Below are 22,538 nucleotides of genomic sequence, written 5' to 3' on the forward strand. Positions count from 1 at the left end.
AAAAAATCATATTACACCAAAGATTAATGATGCATGATGATCAGAATCAATTAAAATTTTTCTTGTCTCTCGATTTACACAGATCACGTGATGTATTAAGTAGGTATCTCACTGCATTATTTATCACGTGTTGTATTACAGTAAATATATCACTTCATTATTTATCACGTGTTGTATTACAGTAAATATCTTACTTCATTATTTATCACGTGTTGTATTACAGTAAATATCTTACTTCATTATTTATCACGTGTTGTATTACAGTAAATATCTTACTTCATTATTTATCACGTGTTGTATTACAGTAAATATCTTACTTCATTATTTATCATGTGTTGTATTACAGTAAATATCTTACTCTATTATTTATCATGTGTTGTATTACAGTAAATATCTTACTTCATTATTTATCATGTGTTGTGTTACAGTAAATATCTTACTTCATTATTTATCACGTGTTGTATTACAGTAAATATCTTACTTCATTATTTATCATGTGTTGTATTACAGTAAATATCTTACTCTATTATTTATCATATGTTGTATTACAGTAAATATCTTACTTCATTATTTATCACGTGTTGTATTACAGTAAATATCTTACTTCATTATTTATCACGTGTTGTATTACAGTAAATATCTTACTCTATTATTTATCATATGTTGTATTACAGTAAATATCTTACTCTATTATTTATCACGTGTTGTATTACAGTAAATATCTTACTCTATTATTTATCACGTGTTGTATTACAGTAAATATCTTACTTCATTATTTATCACGTGTTGTATTACAGTAAATATCTTACTCTATTATTTATCATATGTTGTATTACAGTAAATATCTTACTTCATTATTTATCACGTGTTGTATTACAGTAAATATCTTACTTCATTATTTATCACGTGTTGTATTACAGTAAGTATCTTACTTCATTATTTATCACGTGTTGTATTACAGTAAATATCTTACTTCATTATTTATCACGTGTTGTATTACAGTAAATATCTTACTTCATTATTTATCACGTGTTGTATTACAGTAAATATCTTACTTCATTATTTATCATATGTTGTATTACAGTAAATATCTTACTTCATTATTTATCATATGTTGTATTACAGTAAATATCTTACTCTATTATTTATCATGTGTTGTATTACAGTAAATATCTTACTTCATTATTTATCATATGTTGTATTACAGTAAATATCTTACTTCATTATTTATCATATGTTGTATTACAGTAAATATCTTACTCTATTATTTATCACGTGTTGTGTTACAGTAAATATCTTACTTCATTATTTATCACGTGTTGTATTACAGTAAATATCTTACTTCATTATTTATCATGTGTTGTATTACAGTAAATATCTTACTTCATTATTTATCACGTGTTGTATTACTGTAAATATCTTACTTCATTATTTATCACGTGTTGTATTACAGTAAATATCTTACTTCATTATTTATCATGTGTTGTATTACAGTAAACATCTTACTTCATTATTTATCATATGTTGTATTACAGTAAATATCTTACTTCATTATTTATCATATGTTGTATTACAGTAAATATCTTACTCTATTATTTATCATGTGTTGTATTACAGTAAATATCTTACTTCATTATTTATCATATGTTGTATTACAGTAAATATCTTACTTCATTATTTATCATATGTTGTATTACAGTAAATATCTTACTTCATTATTTATCATATGTTGTATTACAGTAAATATCTTACTTCATTATTTATCATATGTTGTATTACAGTAAATATCTTACTCTATTATTTATCATGTGTTGTGTTACAGTAAATATCTTACTTCATTATTTATCATATGTTGTATTACAGTAAATATCTTACTCCATTATTTATCACGTGTTGTATTACAGTAAATATCTTACTCTATTATTTATCATGTGTTGTATTACAGTAAATATCTTACTCTATTATTTATCATGTGTTGTATTACAGTAAATATCTTACTTCATTATTTATCATATGTTGTATTACAGTAAATATCTTACTCTATTATTTATCATATGTTGTATTACAGTAAATATATTACTTCATTATTTATCACGTGTTGTATTACAGTAAATATCTTACTCTATTATTTATCACGTGTTGTATTACAGTAAATATCTTACTCTATTATTTATCACGTGTTGTATTACAGTAAATATCTTACTCTATTATTTATCACGTGTTGTATTACAGTAAATATCTTACTTCATTATTTATCACGTGTTGTATTACAGTAAATATCTTACTTCATTATTTATCATATGTTGTATTACAGTAAATATCTTACTCTATTATTTATCATGTGTTGTATTACAGTAAATATCACACTTCATTATTTATCATATGTTGTATTACAGTAAATATCTTACTTCATTATTTATCACGTGTTGTATTACAGTAAATATCTTACTTCATTATTTATCACGTGTTGTGTTACAGTAAATATCTTACTTCATTATTTATCACGTGTTGTATTACAGTAAATATCTTACTTCATTATTTATCACGTGTTGTATTACAGTAAATATCGTACTTCATTATTTATCATGTGTTGTGTTACAGTAAATATCTTACTTCATTATTTATCACGTGTTGTATTACAGTAAATATCTTACTTCATTATTTATCACGTGTTGTATTACAGTAAATATCTTACTCTATTATTTATCATATGTTGTATTACAGTAAATATCTTACTCTATTATTTATCACGTGTTGTATTACAGTAAATATCTTACTTCATTATTTATCACGTGTTGTATTACAGTAAATATCTTACTTCATTATTTATCACGTGTTGTATTACAGTAAATATCTTACTTCATTATTTATCATATGTTGTATTACAGTAAATATCTTACTCTATTATTTATCACGTGTTGTATTACAGTAAATATCTTACTCTATTATTTATCATGTGTTGTATTACAGTAAATATCTTACTTCATTATTTATCATATGTTGTATTACAGTAAATATCTTACTTCATTATTTATCATATGTTGTATTACAGTAAATATCTTACTTCATTATTTATCACGTGTTGTATTACAGTAAATATCTTACTTCATTATTTATCATATGTTGTATTACAGTAAATATCTTACTCCATTATTTATCATATGTTGTATTACAGTAAATATCTTACTCCATTATTTATCACGTGTTGTGTTACAGTAAATATCTTACTCTATTATTTATCATATGTTGTATTACAGTAAATATCTTACTCCATTATTTATCACGTGTTGTGTTACAGTAAATATCTTACTCTATTATTTATCATATGTTGTATTACAGTAAATATCTTACTCCATTATTTATCACGTGTTGTATTACAGTAAATATCTTACTCTATTATTTATCATATGTTGTGTTACAGTAAATATCTTACTCCATTATTTATCATATGTTGTATTACAGTAAATATCTTACTTCATTATTTATCACGTGTTGTATTACAGTAAATATCTTACTTCATTATTTATCACGTGTTGTATTACAGTAAATATCTTACTCTATTATTTATCACGTGTTGTATTACAGTAAATATCTTACTCTATTATTTATCACGTGTTGTATTACAGTAAATATCTTACTTCATTATTTATCATGTGTTGTATTACAGTAAATATCTTACTCTATTATTTATCATATGTTGTATTACAGTAAATATCTTACTCTATTATTTATCACGTGTTGTATTACAGTAAATATCTTACTTCATTATTTATCACGTGTTGTATTACAGTAAATATCTTACTTCATTATTTATCACGTGTTGTATTACAGTAAATATCTTACTTCATTATTTATCATATGTTGTATTACAGTAAATATCTTACTCTATTATTTATCACGTGTTGTATTACAGTAAATATCTTACTCTATTATTTATCATGTGTTGTATTACAGTAAATATCTTACTTCATTATTTATCATATGTTGTATTACAGTAAATATCTTACTTCATTATTTATCATATGTTGTATTACAGTAAATATCTTACTTCATTATTTATCACGTGTTGTATTACAGTAAATATCTTACTTCATTATTGATCATATGTTGTATTACAGTAAATATCTTACTCCATTATTTATCATATGTTGTATTACAGTAAATATCTTACTCCATTATTTATCACGTGTTGTGTTACAGTAAATATCTTACTCTATTATTTATCATATGTTGTATTACAGTAAATATCTTACTCCATTATTTATCACGTGTTGTGTTACAGTAAATATCTTACTCTATTATTTATCATATGTTGTATTACAGTAAATATCTTACTCCATTATTTATCACGTGTTGTATTACAGTAAATATCTTACTCTATTATTTATCATATGTTGTGTTACAGTAAATATCTTACTCCATTATTTATCATATGTTGTATTACAGTAAATATCTTACTTCATTATTTATCACGTGTTGTATTACAGTAAATATCTTACTTCATTATTTATCACGTGTTGTATTACAGTAAATATCTTACTCTATTATTTATCACGTGTTGTATTACAGTAAATATCTTACTCTATTATTTATCACGTGTTGTATTACAGTAAATATCTTACTTCATTATTTATCATATGTTGTATTACAGTAAATATCTTACTTCATTATTTATCATATGTTGTATTACAGTAAATAGCTTACTTCATTATTTATCACGTGTTGTATTACAGTAAATATCTTACTCTATTATTTATCACGTGTTGTGTTACAGTAAATATCTTACTTCATTATTTATCACGTGTTGTATTACAGTAAATATCTTACTTCATTATTTATCATATGTTGTATTACAGTAAATATCTTACTCTATTATTTATCACGTGTTGTATTACAGTAAATATCTTACTCCATTATTTATCATATGTTGTATTACAGTAAATATATTACTTCATTATTTATCATATGTTGTGTTACAGTAAATATCTTACTTCATTATTTATCATGTGTTGTATTACAGTAAATATCTTACTTCATTATTTATCATATGTTGTATTACAGTAAATATCTTACTTCATTATTTATCATATGTTGTATTACAGTAAATATCTTACTTCATTATTTATCACGTGGTGTATTACAGTACATATCTTACTTCATTATTTATCACGTGTTGTTAGCTGACCTGTTTTTATATTCATATGAAGCAGAATTTATTCAAAAACTTCTACGTGAGAAGAAAAAATCTCTCGCTGTGACCTTCAATTCTACTTTTAGATATATCGATGACGTTTTGTCTATTAACAATGATAGCTTTCATTCATATGTCGATTTGATATATCCCTGTGAGCTGGAAATAAAAGACACCACAGAGTCGTCCACTTCTGCTTCATACTTAGATATTTTATTGAAAGTAGACATTAACGGCAAACTAACAACTCAACTGTATGACAAACGGGATAATTTCAGCTTCTCCATCGTCAACTTCCCACATTTATGTAGCAATATTCCATTATCACCTGCATATGGTGTTTATATATCTCAACTGATTCGATATGCAAGAGCTTGTTCTGGGTATAGTAAGTTTTTAAATCGAGGTAAGCTACTGACAAACAAGTTGATGGTACAGGGATTTCAACAGTCTCGATTGAAGTCAGCATTTCGCAAATTCTATGGTCGTTATAACGATCTAGTTCGTCAATACAATCTCGCATTGGGTCAAATGCTGTCTGACGTGTTTCATACCGATTGTTAAGCCGTTCTTGGCACACTGATTTTGACTGCGGATAACTCTGTTTACCTGATGAGGATATGGGGCTCACGGCGGGTGTGACCGGTCAACAGGGGATGCTTACTCCTCCTAGGCACCTGATCCCACCTCTGGTGTGTCCAGGGGTCCGTGTTTGCCCAACTGTCTATTTTGTATTGCTTGTAGGAGTTATGAGATTGATCACTGTTCGTTATCTTCACCTTGCATGTCATACATCATGTGTTGTATTACAGTAAATATCTTACTCCATTATTTATCAGGTGTTGTATTACAGTAAATATATTACTCCATTATTCATCATATGTTGTATTACAGTAAATATCTTACTCTATTATTTATCACGTGTTGTGTTACAGTAAATATCTTACTTCATTATTTATCACGTGTTGTATTACAGTAAATATCTTACTTCATTATTTATCATATGTTGTATTACAGTAAATATCTTACTTCATTATTTATCACGTGTTGTGTTACAGTAAATATCTTACTTCATTATTTATCACGTGTTGTATTACAGTAAATATCTTACTTCATTATTTATCACGTGTTGTATTACAGTAAATATATTTTTCACCCATATGGAGACGTCTCAAGAAAATAAAGAAGTTGACAGACTTAAATGACCTATCAAAGTTTTTTTTGGGACAATACCCTCTCTTAAAACATACAGTGGTCATTCTGACATTAAGAAGATTAAAGATTACGAGGACTGTCCTCTCAAACAATATCAATTTGAAACCTGGGTGCACAAAATAATCCCATTTGAATACTGAAATGTCCTCACTGTTTGTAATTAGATCAGTAAGAACAAATTTGGTTTTGATTTCTATCATCCTTCAAACATATCTATTTTCATTTCATTCATATGACGTCATTTTATTAAATAAATATTTCCAATGTTTTAACTTCGATATCTTTAGAACCTGAAACGATAGTCATTTCCTCATGAAATGTGAACAATGTGCGTATGAATCTTGATAAATAAAGTACGACTGTTCTAACGGTTGGGAATATTCCAATAGAAATTAATCGGGCATTAGCTGTGAAAGTGATGGCAACCATTTTTCTCTCCAAATCTCTCATTGACATAGGAATATATATTAATGAGTAATAAAAACGTTTCGTACAAAAACAATAAAACTACGTTAGATAACCGCTTTTAGTGTACGTTAAAGGAGTGTACACAATTAAAAATCAGCGTGCCAAGAACGGTCTAACAATCGGCATGGAACACGCCAAGCAGCATTTGACCCAATGATAGGTTGTATTGACAAACTAGATCGTTATAACGAATTGTTGTCTGCAAGACAATGATAATGTAATCACTAACATTACACATTCATAAGGCTCCTTTGAGGTTAAAAAGTGTAGGCGAAGACAATGAACAGTGATCTATCTCATAACTCCTATAAGCAATACAAAATAGAGAGCTGGGCAAACACGGACCCCTGGATATACCAGAGGTGGAATCAGGTGTCTAGGAGGAGTGAGCATCCCCTGTCGAACGGTCACACCCGCCGTGAGCCTTATATCTTGATCAGGTAAACGGAGTTATCCGAAGTCAAATCAGTGTGCCAAGAACGGTCTAACAATCGGTATGAAACACGTCAGACAGCATTTGACCCAATGGTAGGTTGTATTGGCAAACTAGATCGTTATATCGAGCATAGAATTTGCGAAATGCTGATTTTATACGAGACTGCTGGAACCCCTGCACCATCAACTTGTTTGTCGGGAGCCTGCTTCGATTTAAAAACTGACCATACGCAGAACAAGCTCTTGCGTATCGAATCAGTTGAGTTGAACTGATGAAATAGGGGGCTATTGCTGAAATACATAATATTAATCAATTTTCATTGAATTCAATTTTGGTGACAAAATAACAGCTAATGCCCCTTCAAAGTAAATGTAAATATAAAAAGTAAAATAACATTTTTGAAAATACATGAGGGAGTGGTCTAGACGTTTACGTATGCATACGTCATATAGTGCTTTAAACATCCTTATGTTTACACCCCTGTGTAACGTGTATTTTTTAGGTCACCTGAGTAAACTCAGGTGACCTATTGCAATGTTTGTCGTTCGATGTCGAGCGTCGTCCGTCGTGCATTAACAATTGAATATTTTTAACTTCTTTTTGATAACTGCCAGTCCCATTCTTTTCAAAATTGGCTTAAAGCATCTTTGAGACAAGGGAGACTTCAATTGTAAATTTCAGGACTCCAGCACCCCTGGAGCCTTAGGGGCGAGGCAAAAACTGCCCAAAATTGACCAATTTTCAAAAATCTTCGTCTCAAGAACCACTCGTGTGTAAGAAAAACTAAATGTATGGTGATGTAGAGCAGGAACGCCTCTACCACAATTGTGAATTTCATGATCCCCGGGGTAGGGGTTCTGACCCCAGGGCGGGGCCAAACTTGGTATATAGTGTTTATGTGTAAAACACTTAAATATCTTCTTTAGTGCTGTTGAAACTATATTGAAACTAAGTAGATATTTAGAAAGAACAGGTCGTCTTTTACCAAAACTGTAAACTTGATGATCTCAGGAGTAGGGTTTTGGTATCAGGGTGGGGCCAAAATGATCAGTTATTAAATGTGTGAACAATCGACATTTTTAACTTCTTCTTGCATAATTAATTCTTTTCATATTTGATATGGAGCACCTTTGGAAGAAAGGGGACATGAGTTATAAATATCAGGATTTCTGCACCCCTGAGGCCTTAGGGACGGAGCAATAACTGCCTAAAATTGAGCAATTTTCAAAAATTTTCTTCTCAAGAACCGCACACGTGTAAGAAAAACCAAATGCATGGTGATGGAGAGCAGGAAGGCCTCTACCACAAATGTAAATTTCATGGTCCCCGGGGTATGGGTTCTGACCCCAGGGCGTGGCCAGACTTGGTATATATGTTTTATGTGTAAAACACTTTAAAAACATCTTCTTTAGTGCTGTTGATACTATATTGAAACTGAATGGATATTTAGAACGAAGAGGTAGTCCTTTACCAAAATTGTATATTTGATGATCCCAAGGGTAGGGGTTTTGGTACATGTATGAGGGTGGGGCCAAAATGGTCAGTTATTGAATTTGTGAACAATCGACATTTTTAACTTCTTCTTGATAACTATAATTCCAATATTTTATAAATTTTGTATGAAGCATCTTTGGAACAAGAGGTAAATTTCAGAATTCCTGCACCCCTGGGGCCTTAGGAGCGGGGCTAAAACTGCCCAAAATTTTCAAAAATCTTCTTCTCAAGAACCACATATGTTTTAGAAAACCCAAATGCATAGTGATGTAGAGCGCGAAGGTCTCTACCAAAATTGTAAATTTCATGATCCCCGGGGTAGGGGTTCTGACCCCCAGGGCAGGATCAAGCTTACTCTATATTGTTTATGTGTAAAACACTTAAATAATATCTTCTTTAGAACTATTGATACTAATTGTATATTTTAGATAGAGCAGCTAGGTAGTCATTTACCAAAATTGTAAATTTGATGATCCCAGGGGTAAGGGTTTTGGTATCAGAGTGGGGCCAATATGGACAGTTATTAAATGTGTGAACAATAGACCTTTTTAACTTCTTCTTGATAACTACTACACTAATTCTTTTCAAATTTGGTATGAAGCATCTTTGGGTCAAGGGGGACATAAATTGTAAATTTCAGGATTCCAGCACCCCTGGGACCTTAGAGGCGGTGCAAAAACTGCCCAAAATTGACCAATTTTCAAAAATCTTCTTCTCTAGAACCGCATATGTTTAAGAAAAAAATAAATGCATTAAGATGTAAAGCAGGAAGGCTTCTACCAAAATTGTAAATTTCATGATCCCTGGGGTAGGGGTTTTGACCCCCGGGTGGGTCCAAACTTAGTATACAGTGTTTATGTGTAAGTTTGCTGATACTGTATAAAATCTAAATGCATACTAACGAATAGCAGAAAAAGATGTACAAAAAATTGGCCAGGGTTTTGACTCTAGGATGGGTCCAAATTAGTCTTTTTTTTAAATTGTTTTAATGTTAATACACCTATTATATTATATGAAGCCTTTCATCAGTGTATGCACTTATGAGGGCATTGAAGTTTTAAGACCACAACTTGTTTTATACTTTTGCTGATTGTTAAAATTTAGCTTAGATATTCAGATCATGAATTCTTTTCTAGATTTCATAGCCCTTGGGAGTAGTGATAATTTTTCATTAGTACTCAGGTGAGCGATATTATGCCTGTGGGCCTCTTGTTTAAAATTTCAAATGCTTTATTGGCGATTACCAAACATGAGAAGTACATCATAAATCAACATCATATGCTATCATACGTAACATAATGCACGATCTCAGATTAGACACAATTGTCCTGATTTCTCAATCCAGTGTTCCGTAGATTAATTCAATTTCAATTTATTTATTGACATCACCATGTTGGCATACTGTCAAAATAACAAAACAAATGACAGATTAAAACACTCATTCAAATATTGACAAAAATGCTTTGTGAATGCATAATTTTCAGGATTCATGAGACTTTTTATGGAATTTGCATTCATATCACCCAAATGTTTTGCATATCCATTCCTTAAGTGATCGTATTTCGTACAAAATAATAGGAAGTGATTCTCATCCTCAACTTCATTCAAGTAGAATTTGCAAAAATTTATTACATCGCAGAATTGGAGGTTTACAGTATCTCCCAACCTCAATATTGAAGGGATGAACATGCGTGTGAGGACACTGCGTGAGAAGAGAAACATCATACTATTTGCTGGGGATTCACTTTTCCGTACTTAAAAAAAAAACCCAGCCCTTGTGACAAAAAATATCAGTAGACTCCATGAGGTGATGTGTTTTGGTTAGCTCCCCACCCATCGTGTCAGGATACCTATATGGACCCAACACACAAATTCCGGGTGGGGGTGGTGAAATAGTGATACACTGAAAATGATAATAATTACGTCAGAAGACCGACCCAGTTTCGTGAAAATCTTGTCATTCGGAATATCTATTAACTTTTTAAATCAGAAATAGTCAGGGTAAAATTGAAAGTAATGATGGCAACATTTCTCCGATGGTTCTTATAAAAGTGAGTCAAAGGGTGTCTGTTCGGTTCGACAAAAAATTGACAAGAAGCGTACGTTACTTTTTCCAAATAAACCATTTTCAGTTGTGTGGTAGCTGTATATTTGTAGCTCCCTAGGTTTGCCTCCCCCCCACCCCCCGAGATATAGAAATATGCAGTGCGCTGTGCCGGTCAATCAGTCTTTGAATAAGCAACTTTTTCGAGGCTAATCGCCGACTATCAGTCCGACATAGTGTATAACAAATTTGCCTAATATATATATATATCTTTCCTCTGAAAGGTATATTTCTATCATGCGCAAAGTTTAATCAATATCTCTCTTATTACTCCCTCTCCCCCCCCCCCCCCCCTCTCTCTCTCTCTCACTGAGTCTCTCTCATTTTTACCCCCTTTGTTTCCTCGATAAACCCAGATCAGTTCTGGCTAAATAATCTGATTGAAGTACAGACCTCTACGGTAGCGCAGCTGCGACATTTGAGAGATCTGTGTTATAATCAGATTGAAGACCCAATACCAGCATGCTTCTCCATTTATTTTCTATTTTAATCTCATATACTTAATTTGACATGAAGAAACAATCTGAGAGTATTGCATAGCAATACAGAGTCCCCTACCGGAGGCAAAAAATTATTGGACCGCAACAATATTCGAAGTTCATTATGAGATTAAGGTTATGGTAAAAGGGAAGATTGGGAAACCAGGATAGGAATGGTTGTAATCTCGGCTGAGATTCGGCTTGGCTGAATATTTGGACTGACGCCTTCACCGAATCTCGGAGCAGTCCTTCATATTTCATGTCTGGAATTTTACTTTCAGCTTCGGCCGGTTCTAGCAATTAATGTGCACTTAGGTGACACTGCTGTTCGCAATTCAAAATGGTGTATTTTAATGCATTTTCGACTGAAATTCTTGTTCCTTCTTCCTTTCATTTAAATAGTCACCACATCCTTTATATCAGAATAAACTTGACTTATTGATTTAATACATTTCAAACTGAAATTGTTTCCTTCTTGCTTTGATGCATAGTTATCACTATTAAAACAAGAAGGGGTGGGGTGGTGTCCATTGCCTAGACACAGACCATCTTATACATAACCCACCATATGTTCTTCTTTCAACTATAGTCCAGCTGACAATATCTCCATAGTCTTTGGTGATCAGATATCCCAACAGACTATTGGAATTCCCATGGGCATGAATTGTGCTCCTTTATTAGCTGAACTATTTTTATATTCTTATGAGAAAGAATTTATTCAAAAGCTTTGATCCCCCATTGTGGCCACATCCTAACCCCAGGGACCATGATTTGAAAAAACTTAAAATCTACACTATGTCAGGAAACATTCATATAAATTTCAACTTTTGTGGTCTAGTGGTTCTTAAAAGGATTTTTAAATGACCCCACCCTAATTTTGACCTTTCTTGATTATCTCCCTTTTCGAGGTAGCTAGACCCTTCATTTGAACAAACTGGAATCCCCTTCATCCAAGGATGATTTGTGCCAAGTTTGGTTGACATTGCTCCAGTGGTTCTTGAGACGATTTCTTAAGATGGCGCAGGTTTTACTAATTCTTAAATACCCCCACTTCAAAAAGGGTATGGCACTTCATTTGAACAAACTTAAATCATCTTTACCCAAGCATGCTTTGTGGCAAGTTTGGATGCAATTAGTGTTTCTGGAGAAGTAAAAATTGTTAAAAGTTTACAGACAGATGGACAGACTGATGCCAGACGAAAAGTGATCAGAATAGCTCACACAAGCTTTCAGCTCGTGAAATAGAAATAAAAATTGTCATGCCCTCGTATTATGTTTCATCATCAAAAATGAGCTAAATGTGAAGCAGGATAGATGGATGTAGACAGTTGTGAAAGAGACGGAATGAAAGTAAATGGACTTGACCAACATTATATGTCTCAGCTAGTCAAATGGCTGGACATACTAAACAATTTGACCTTGACTTCAAAGATTAAGGTCATATATCAAAGGTCATGATCCAATGCCTTGACATAAGCCACCTTTTTCAAATGCATATGCTTCTATCATTTCTGAATTAAAAATTATACTTGTGACCCCCAAGGGTTAAGGGTTTTCTCATGACCTCAGCCAAATGACATTGACATGTCGCCTGAACATAAACAGGCTTTGTGCTAAAAATGGGCTTTAAAAATGTCTCTCCATTACCAAATTACGTTGGACAAGAACTGAAACTTTTTCTTTACATGTACCAGTGACCTTCACCAAATGAATTTCAAGGTTAAGGGTCATTATAGACCCCTTTAAGATGAACAACATTTGTACTGATTCTATGTACAAGCTTGTAATGATCCTTGGAGTCCATCAAGATATTGGTAATTTGCGGAACAAAATGGAACAGAACGAAACCAGCCATCTTTTCATTCATCCCCACACAACTGGTTATACTGTTCTGTTTTGTTCCACTAAATACCAATAGTCTTCCATTACAAAGGTTTTGACTTGACAAATATTTACAAGGGTAGACAAGGTGATTCCTACATGTTGTCTATCCTTATGGTAATATGATTACTCAGTTAATTTGCACATCTGAATAAAATCACAACATGGGACTCCGTTTTCAAAAGATACTGCCTTTTTTTTTCAAATTCACTGAAATATTAAGTTGTATGCATTTCAAAGCACCACTTGTACCATGCACTTAAAATAGGACAAACATCTTCAGGTTTTAACATGCGACCTGACACCTCATCGATAACCTAGCTGCTAAGGAAGTGTCTCTAACCGAATCAATGCTGCACTTCCCTACAAACTTCACCAACACACAAATAACAGTGTTGTTATATTTTTATTTTCTACATATATCAAGCAATAATTTGAGCCATAAAACAACACAAACCATATAATATACATTTATCTTACAGAGCTGAACATCATCACAAAATTCAACACTCTTTACCAATGAGTAACTCGAACACCATTTATCTGTAATCACACTGTCTTTGGTAGTGTTTCAAAAGGAATGCTTTGGAGTTTTTCAGCAAGTTCTTCATCCAACACAGAAAATAAAACCAAATTGGTGACAATTTGGTACCTTTTAAGGTGAATTTCAAGAGTTGGAAATTTTAACATAATTCCTAAATCAATGTCTGCTTTTCATATTGCTCCATGTAGTCATTAGAGTACAGAGGTTGAAAATAACCAGGTTATGTATACACATTTAACATTCAGGGCTATTGGTCCATGTATCAATGATTGCAAATACATTTTTCTAAGTTTCTGAATTCTATATATTCACATCAATCTATCAAGATAAGCTTTCTTAAAGGGACAGAAAACATAATTACATGTAATTTTTAACAGCTTACTGTATAAATTGGTACTATCAACACTACAGATTAAGATTAGCGTACAGTGCCTTGTTTACAATATTACAGGTGATCTGACATTTCTAGAGCATTTTGGCAAGATTAAATTCAGGTGACCATACTGAGAATTAGTAATGTGAACTGTATTCCATGCCTTGTGACTTGTTTATGTATATATTTATGAGATACTGTTTAAGAATGACGGGTCTAGAGAGTATAAAGATGTACTATACATTGTCCATTTTTCCCATTGATAAAATTTCTTAATGTAAATATGTTGATTTTTTGTAGTGCAACCAACTCATTAAACTTTATCAAATTCTTTTTTCAATTATTAATATCTGAATACCATGTGCATGTAGTTTTAAAAATCGTGTCATATGTTACAGAGTATGAAGAACTACTGTGAGCAGCCATCAACTCATTGAAATGTAATGCACAGTCTACAGGCATGTTATTGGCAGATTTTGAAATACGATTTTAATTAATGTGTACATGCATGTGTGTTGGACCAAAATAAAAAAAAAATTACCAACCAACCTAACAATTTACTGTAAAAGTGTTTATTTACGCTGGGGGGGTTAAGCACACGTTTTTCCACATCCAACATTACGCAACATTTCTCCACATCCAACATTACGCATGGGGGAGGGAATATGCAGCGACTGAATATAATATATATTACATCAAATATCTATACGCACAGGGGAAATTTACATGTTTAATATATGGCCGTGTATTTAGTGTAAATTTCCACCACGCAGAAATAACCACTTTTACAGTAACAAAGGAAGGCCTAATCACTATATTTGAAATGGAGGGCTATACTGATAAGTAATTCACAAGAAACCAATAAATTTTGCTAAAATTTCCCTTTGTACTGTTTTACTGTATGATTTTAGAACAATGTACACACTTCTACTTCTCAGTCTAATCCAGATCTTTCAGAACCACAGGACATGGCTTACAACAGACGGATTACAAGGTCCTATAATTTCTTGCAGTCTTTCTTCGTAGAAATAGAGATGGCACTTTTTTTTTATACAAGTAAACATACATAGGTATTGTATATGTAGACAATTACCTCGAAATTAAGTGTATTGCATATAATACTGTAAAATTCACCACATAAATATGATTATAAAATACTGAGTCCATTTTATTGTCTGGGTATATCTGATTTACAGCCACTGTTTCACCAATTACTTGTATTAGAACTAAATGTGTTAGAAAAGTTGTTAACCCCCTCCAAGGTTGAACAAGTACAGCTGCAGCAAATCTGACCTTCACACAAATCACCTTAACCTTTATCAGTCACAGATTTGACCTTTCAGTTCAGCAAGTGTAATTGATTGACTGGAGTTTTATGTCTCTGAGAAATTTCAACTTCACCAGAGAATCACACTCATTAGGTGAAGTGCCACACATTCAGATCTCTGCAGCACACATACTCTGGGGCATTTAGCAGTGAGAGTACTTTAGTTGACCACTGCCTACCGACACCTGACCCCAGTTTATACCATGAGGCTCTTGGGGAAGACACAATTGCTATTTATATTAACAACTCTACTAAACGTATGTTGTGGCCTGGTAACTCCCACACACACCAAAAATAAAGTCCAAATGTCAAGGTTTTAAAGTTGTAGACGGACAAACAGGCAAAACACAATATACTCTCTGACTTTTGACCTCGGAAACGTAAAAATCTCCAAGAAACAGGCTTTATAAGTATACATTTATGCTGAGAAAATATGTAGAGGATGATTATGCTGGTCAATGAATACTATTTGTATACCCCTAATGATGGGACTAAGAAACTGATAGGAGAGTAGAGCAATGCTGGGGAACATTGCACATATATGTGTATATACCCTTTAAATGGTATTCTTCACGAGACACAGATTTAGCATTTTTTCCATAATCATGGGTATATATATGTTTAATGAGAGCTCATTTTAGTGACTTTATAATTCCAAGAAAGATAGCTATTACCACAGATATGGAATAAATATTAGCAATGTTCAATTTTAGCAATCTCAACACTGTCACTAGTAATGTTGAAATGAAATCCTCCCTTAAAATTTTGCTTATATGGTATACATACATACATACATATATATATATATATATATGTATATATATATATATATATATATATATATATATATATATATATATATAAACACACACACTCACAATGATATCAAGTTACAACAGATAAATAGCATGTGCATAAACTGGACAGCATTGTGATAACAGATTGGCCACCGTACATTACACATCAACTATACAAGAAGTACAGAAATCAAATTCCTCCCTAATTAATAATTAACAATTAACAAGGCCAGTGCTTACTCCTGCCTCCATAAAGTGAGAACAGACTTCTATTGTCTTCAGTAAAATTTTCAAAATTAGTCTCATCCACACAAAAAATATTAATACTTAAAAAGTCAATAAATTTATGCCGACATCAGATTTCAAAAGATTCGAAAATGTCAATAACGTATTTGTGTGATAGTGAACAAGCCAAAGAATGTGATACTAACAAACTTTTATATTGGAATGAAGTCTACCCTCATTTGATGGTCAGGGAGCCAGGTTTCCATGGTGATAAGCAATGAGAGAAAATCACACCTCCCCGGGATGGGACTATCAAATGGAATTACTTGTCCGTGGAAAAACAAGTAAAATTTAAAGACCATACTGGGATTCAAACTGGCATCATTGTAAATGCTAATCATTTAGAATAATGAACCTCACATATAGGCATTGCATGTTACCAATAGTTACCTTTAACACAGACATAAAGAATTCAGGTTCAATTTGTTCAAAGGAGCTAAATGTGACCCCCCCCCCCCCCCCATGTGAAACAATTGATTAGCAAATGTGCAACGTATTTTCCTCTCCACTCCTCCAGACTGTGCAGTGAAGAATTTGATATACATGTATATATTTTAATTGGAATCATATTCCGATTAATTATGCGTGTAGAATAATATAGTAACTTTTATGGAGCTAATAAAAAGGCTACAATTTTTTTTTTTCATTACATGCAAATAATCGCTCAAAAAGAATGCTGTAAATTTTGAACTGTGGGAAAAAGACTAGAAATTAATGGATGCACTTCAAATACGAAATATTTGTGGAATACATTTCATGATTGTGCCCAGATAATCTCAAATTACTTGAATATAAGAAATATTAATCGAACAAGGTCATTTCAATATCAGGTTCTGCAGAACTCACTGAACATATCACAAACATATTCTAATGCATCAAATCTGCTGAGACAAATACCTTGTATATATATATATAATAATAGTAATAACAACATTCAAATCAAAACAATGTGCTTGTTATACAAGTATACATATTGCAATCCTAGCACTATTTGTGTACTTCCCAAGGATGACGCCCAGAATCATTTTTTGACAAAATTCAATTTCAAATTGTTTAATCCGTTTCATTGTCTTGAAACTTTCTGGTCAAATTTAAAAATCCTGCATTCAAATCTAAATGAAATGAGAATACATACCCTATGAAAAGTATTATGCTCTGAAGTCTAATATAAATATGCATAAAGCTTTCATCATGTAGAAAGTAACTGACTGCATCTTACATGTACATTTCATTTGATATAAAGGTAACCCCACCTTCATGTGACATCAAAGGCTTTTGCAAAATCTTTATTTCAAAAAACTATGCATGATAGAAATATATCTTTTGGGGGAATTATATTCACTGGATAAAATGAAAAAAATCTGGTAAACTATTGAGAGTGAATAACTTTGTGTTTTCCATAAATAATAAAACAAATATGTTGTCAAGGGCAATAACTCCTATGCTGGTATTTTCTCAAGAGTTCCTCTACTGTATGTCTATCATATGGTGATTTCTCTGACATCTATAGTTTTTATAAATACAGATACACAGTTTTCCTTTCTTTCATTACACTTTCTGAATATCATGGTGTACTGTTTTACACCTGTTGCACGACATTTTCCAATTCCTCCTCTATATCTAGTAGAAAGAAGCTGCTCTACAAACTTAACAACAGATCTACACTGGATTATATTAAGATGTCATTATACTTGGTATGGTTTTGTAGTTCCCTATGGTAGAGCACAATTCAGAATACCGAGATATGAATGCACCATACGCACCTGGACCTCTACCTTAATATGACTGCAATGCTTGGGAGATTGGATTTTCCTTGTTTAGGAGGAATAACAGATCGTGAATTTTTTTAAAAACATTAACACGACAAAGATGCAAAAATAAAATCGAAATTATATTCTTCGTCCTTTTAAACTTCTGTAGTTTTTCTGGTTTTCTCAGTGAATTAGCGTAAATGCTGTGTTCAACCCCTCCCCCACCCAAATGTTTTACTTTATAATTTTACACTAAAATTTGCAACTTATTGTTAAGCCAATTCCAGCAAATTTCAAATATAAAAACTTAAGCAAAATTTCCAAGACTACAACAGTATTACACATGCCCTATGCATTTCATCTATGACAGTTCTGTATGGTATTCATCCTTCATGCAGAATGCAATACCCCAGGTTTAAGGAAGATTGTCCCAACAACAGGGTAGACAAATCTTACATTGATAAATTGCTACAAACCCTGGCATCAAATCATTACAATTACTAGTGATTCCTCTCAAATATGCTAAACTAAAACTGCTTATATTTCATTGTCATATGAATATAGTTCTGGGGAAAATAAATACCTCTTAAAGCAACTTTTCATTCTGTATGTAGATAGTCAGTATACCGATTAAGTGAAATTTTTACCAAAACACAAATTTTACCATCAAAATGGGTATATATATTTAGCGAGAGCTAACTTTAGCAACTTTATAATTACAAAAAAAGGTATCTGTTACCTCCGATTTGGAATAAATTGTGAGTGACCTCAACATCCTTGCTAATAATGCCAAACTTAAATCCTGGCCAAAATCTCTGCTTATACAGTACCTAAAATTGTCCACATCTGTAACTCCTCACTGATGTCCATGTAAACAGTGATCCCCCAAAACAGACTTTTACCATCTAACAACACATACATATCTTACTACAAATATTGATACATTCATTTGTTCATCAAAATTACATCTGATCTGTCCAAAACAACATAGCTCCACGAGACAATATAAACTGTTAAATTATGTTTTTACTTAATTATAACAATTTTCATCATTCCAAATTCTATCTACATGTATTTCACAGACTCTGAATAATCTGACAATGGTTTTAAAGACATCATCTGGACAAACAAAAAAATGTCTTCAGACAGACAGACAAGGTAATTCCAAATTTTTCTTAGTCCTCATCTCTGAGGAGGGGTGTGTGTGTGTGCAGTATAAAAGTTCCTGAACAATGAAATGAACACCTCAGCATTGCTGTGAGAACGCGTTTACATTTTCAGAACAAATACGAGATGGGAAAACTCGACAATGGTGAGCTGTGGGATTTTAACGTTGCTTCCCACATTGTCAACAAAATCTCCTTCTTCATGACATTGTAATGCAATAGAACACAATCTTCTCCAACATCATTTCACATATTTGGCCACATCAGTAATAAACTTCTGTATATGTTAGAAGACGTACTAGTAGTATCTGCTCTTATCACTCTATGCACTTGTTGATGAAATCCAGGAATCTCTTTGCGTACTGGTCGTGTCGTATTGTAGAAAATTCCGCCCCCGCACCGTGTTTCACAGTCTTGGCGGCTGTTGCAGTTCGTTTTTTTACACCATACTTTGTTAAAATGTCAATCATTGCCAGAAAATAAATTTCTCTTCTTGGACACTCTGAAGCAAACACATAAATATCAAATCCATAATTTAAGGTTATAAAAGTATAATGCTAATAATTGTAAGTCCTGTATAAGATGGGGGAAATGTGAAAATCCTGGAATTGTGACTGGGGTGAGATGGGGGTTTCTTACCCCTAAGTTTTCATATTCTTTTATCATTTCGAACTCCTCATGTTCCAATCATTCCCTAGGGATTTGTCTCAAATGATGACCCCCCTCCCTCATCCAAGTCACAAATCACATCCAAGAAGATTTAAGTGTCTTCACAAATATTGAAGTCATGATAACTTTAAATTACTTTAACCAGGTCATCAAAAATGGGCTGTATACACAGTCTAACAAACAGACAGACAATTGGTACACGCATTTGACCAATGATACATGATACTGTAGAATCATTTTACTTCGTGGGGGGCTAATGTTCGTGGGTAAGCAAAATTTGGCTGGTTCGTGGGAACGTAATTTCGTGGGTAAGCGATACGATGTCACTAGGAGAGGTAACTCTACTTGGTTTAAAAAATGTTTGAGGACATGTAAATTCGTGGGCAAGAGTGACCCACGGAGTCCACGAACATCAACCCCCCACGAACAATGCTGATTCCACAGTATATGTTCCAGGACATTAAAGCACACAGAGGACGTTCATAAACAAGGTAAAAATAGAATCCGACAAGATGCGTTTGTAAATCACTAATACCCCACGTGGCCAAACTCCAAGGTCAAGGTCACGAGGTCTAACATGTTGGTATGAAGAGAAAGGTCTTGTCACAAGGAATACGCATGTGAAATATGAAAGTCCTATCATCATCCATTTAAAAGTTATGGTTAAGGTTAAAGTTCTTGCAGGACAAAAAGACAAACCAAAGACTATAAGCCTCGTAAACTGCGATTACAGTTACAAAACTATGAATCACAGTTATACAGTTGATCAGAGTAAAAAGAATAAAATAACAAGAGGCCCATGGAGCTTAACAGTGACTTGAGTATGCACAATTTTTAGTCTTCAGAAATCAGTGTGTTGCCTGTGTGCTGTTTGTGCCTCTCCAATTCTATATTGTGTACTAGATTATAGATATACGAGTATAACTAACACACACAATGGATAAGTTAGAATTCTTTTACGTTTTATCACACCACAGTGGAATGCAATTTTCTATTTTAGTTCTCTAAGGGCAAATGAATTTTTACAGAATAAAAAAGGGGCTCATTACTCATTATAATTATTAAACGATTTGCCTGCTCGATGTCCAGTAGTAATGGTTTACCAAAATATATTGCATTGCATAAGATCAACTAAGCTCCACATTGGTACCTGAACCCTGGGATCATAAATTTCACATTATAATCACACAATCAGAATTTTCAATGTATGACCAATTTAGCCCTACTCTGGGGCATAAAAACCTGTACCCAGGGGTCATGAATTTTACAGCTTTGGTAAAGAGCTTATCGCTTATCATAATCAACCAATAGTTTGAATGCTTGATGCCCAGGCGTAAAGATTACATGAACTTTGATGATTTTGGTTACACCCCTCAAGCCCAAGGGAGGAAGGGTCCATGAAATTCACAATATTTGTTCCCCTTGACCCATAGATGTTATATACAAAACTTGGTTGAAATTAGTTGAACCATTCCAGAGAAGAAGGTGAAAATGTTCAGAAGTTTACAACGCGTGACACACAATAAACAAAAATGGACAAAACCAGCAACAAGTCATCAGAGCAACCTCAATATAGGCAGAGTAAAGTCATGCTTTTGCCAAAATGTATCTGTGTATGAAGTTTAATGAAATCTTTTATAATTGATTAAGAAACAACCTGAATCTACAGTGGGGCAGACAATAAATGGATGTGACAGGACACTATATGCTCCGGCCATTTACATGGTGGAGCATAAAAACGCTGCTGTACCAATGTCATCTTACCTGGACTAGATTTAAAACCGTATCTCTCCATCTCACTGTCTAACTCTCCACTGAATGGCATGTATGGTGCTGGCTGGGGACTGTCAGGCGGAGTGGGCACACCCCCAGGGCCAAAGCATTCATCATCCTCCAGTCCGTTCTCAGAGTCGTTGTCCTCCATGGTGTTGTTTTCGGCAGTGGCGAAATACACCACATCCTGCTCCGCTCGTTCACAGTCGTGGATGCCCACGATGAGGCTATAGTCCATCAGGTGTAAACTGGCCAGAAACTACAAAACAGTTGTGTATTGTGACCATTCTCTACTGTATACATACACCAAGCAAAAAACAATTCTATCAAGCTCCTGTCCTGGTACACAGCTCTTAATTCTGAATCTTCATGAGGTTATTGTGAGATAATTATGTTTGTGAGATAATTAAACTTGTGGAATAATTATTTTTGAGATAACTGTTTGTGATATAATTATACTTATGAGATAATTATGTTTGTGAGATAAATATGTTTGAGATAAATTATACTTGTAAGATAACTATGTTTGTGAGATAACAAGAGGTACTGTGAGCAATGCTCACTAAGAATACCCCCCCCCCCCCC

At 32.9% G+C, this 22,538-nt stretch overlaps 1 protein-coding gene across 2 annotated transcripts in view; it reads right to left on the minus strand.

Moving 5' to 3' along the window:
* Positions 1 to 13,655: 13,655 nt before the first annotated feature.
* LOC125666800 (phosphatidylinositol 5-phosphate 4-kinase type-2 alpha-like) overlaps positions 13,656 to 22,538 on the minus strand; it is a 33,050-nt gene continuing 24,167 nt past the window's right edge. For both annotated transcript variants that reach the window (XM_048900092.2, XM_048900093.2), the window contains exons 8-9: positions 21,945 to 22,212; positions 13,656 to 20,013 (exon numbers count right to left, since the gene is read on the minus strand). In XM_048900092.2, the coding sequence (XP_048756049.1) occupies positions 19,829 to 20,013; positions 21,945 to 22,212 (453 nt within the window). In that variant the 3' untranslated portion in view covers positions 13,656 to 19,828. The remainder of the gene's footprint in view (positions 20,014 to 21,944; positions 22,213 to 22,538) is intronic.

This window comes from Ostrea edulis, chromosome 10, assembly GCF_947568905.1.
Source record: "Ostrea edulis chromosome 10, xbOstEdul1.1, whole genome shotgun sequence".
In the NCBI taxonomy this organism is placed as follows: Eukaryota; Metazoa; Mollusca; class Bivalvia; order Ostreida; family Ostreidae; genus Ostrea; species Ostrea edulis.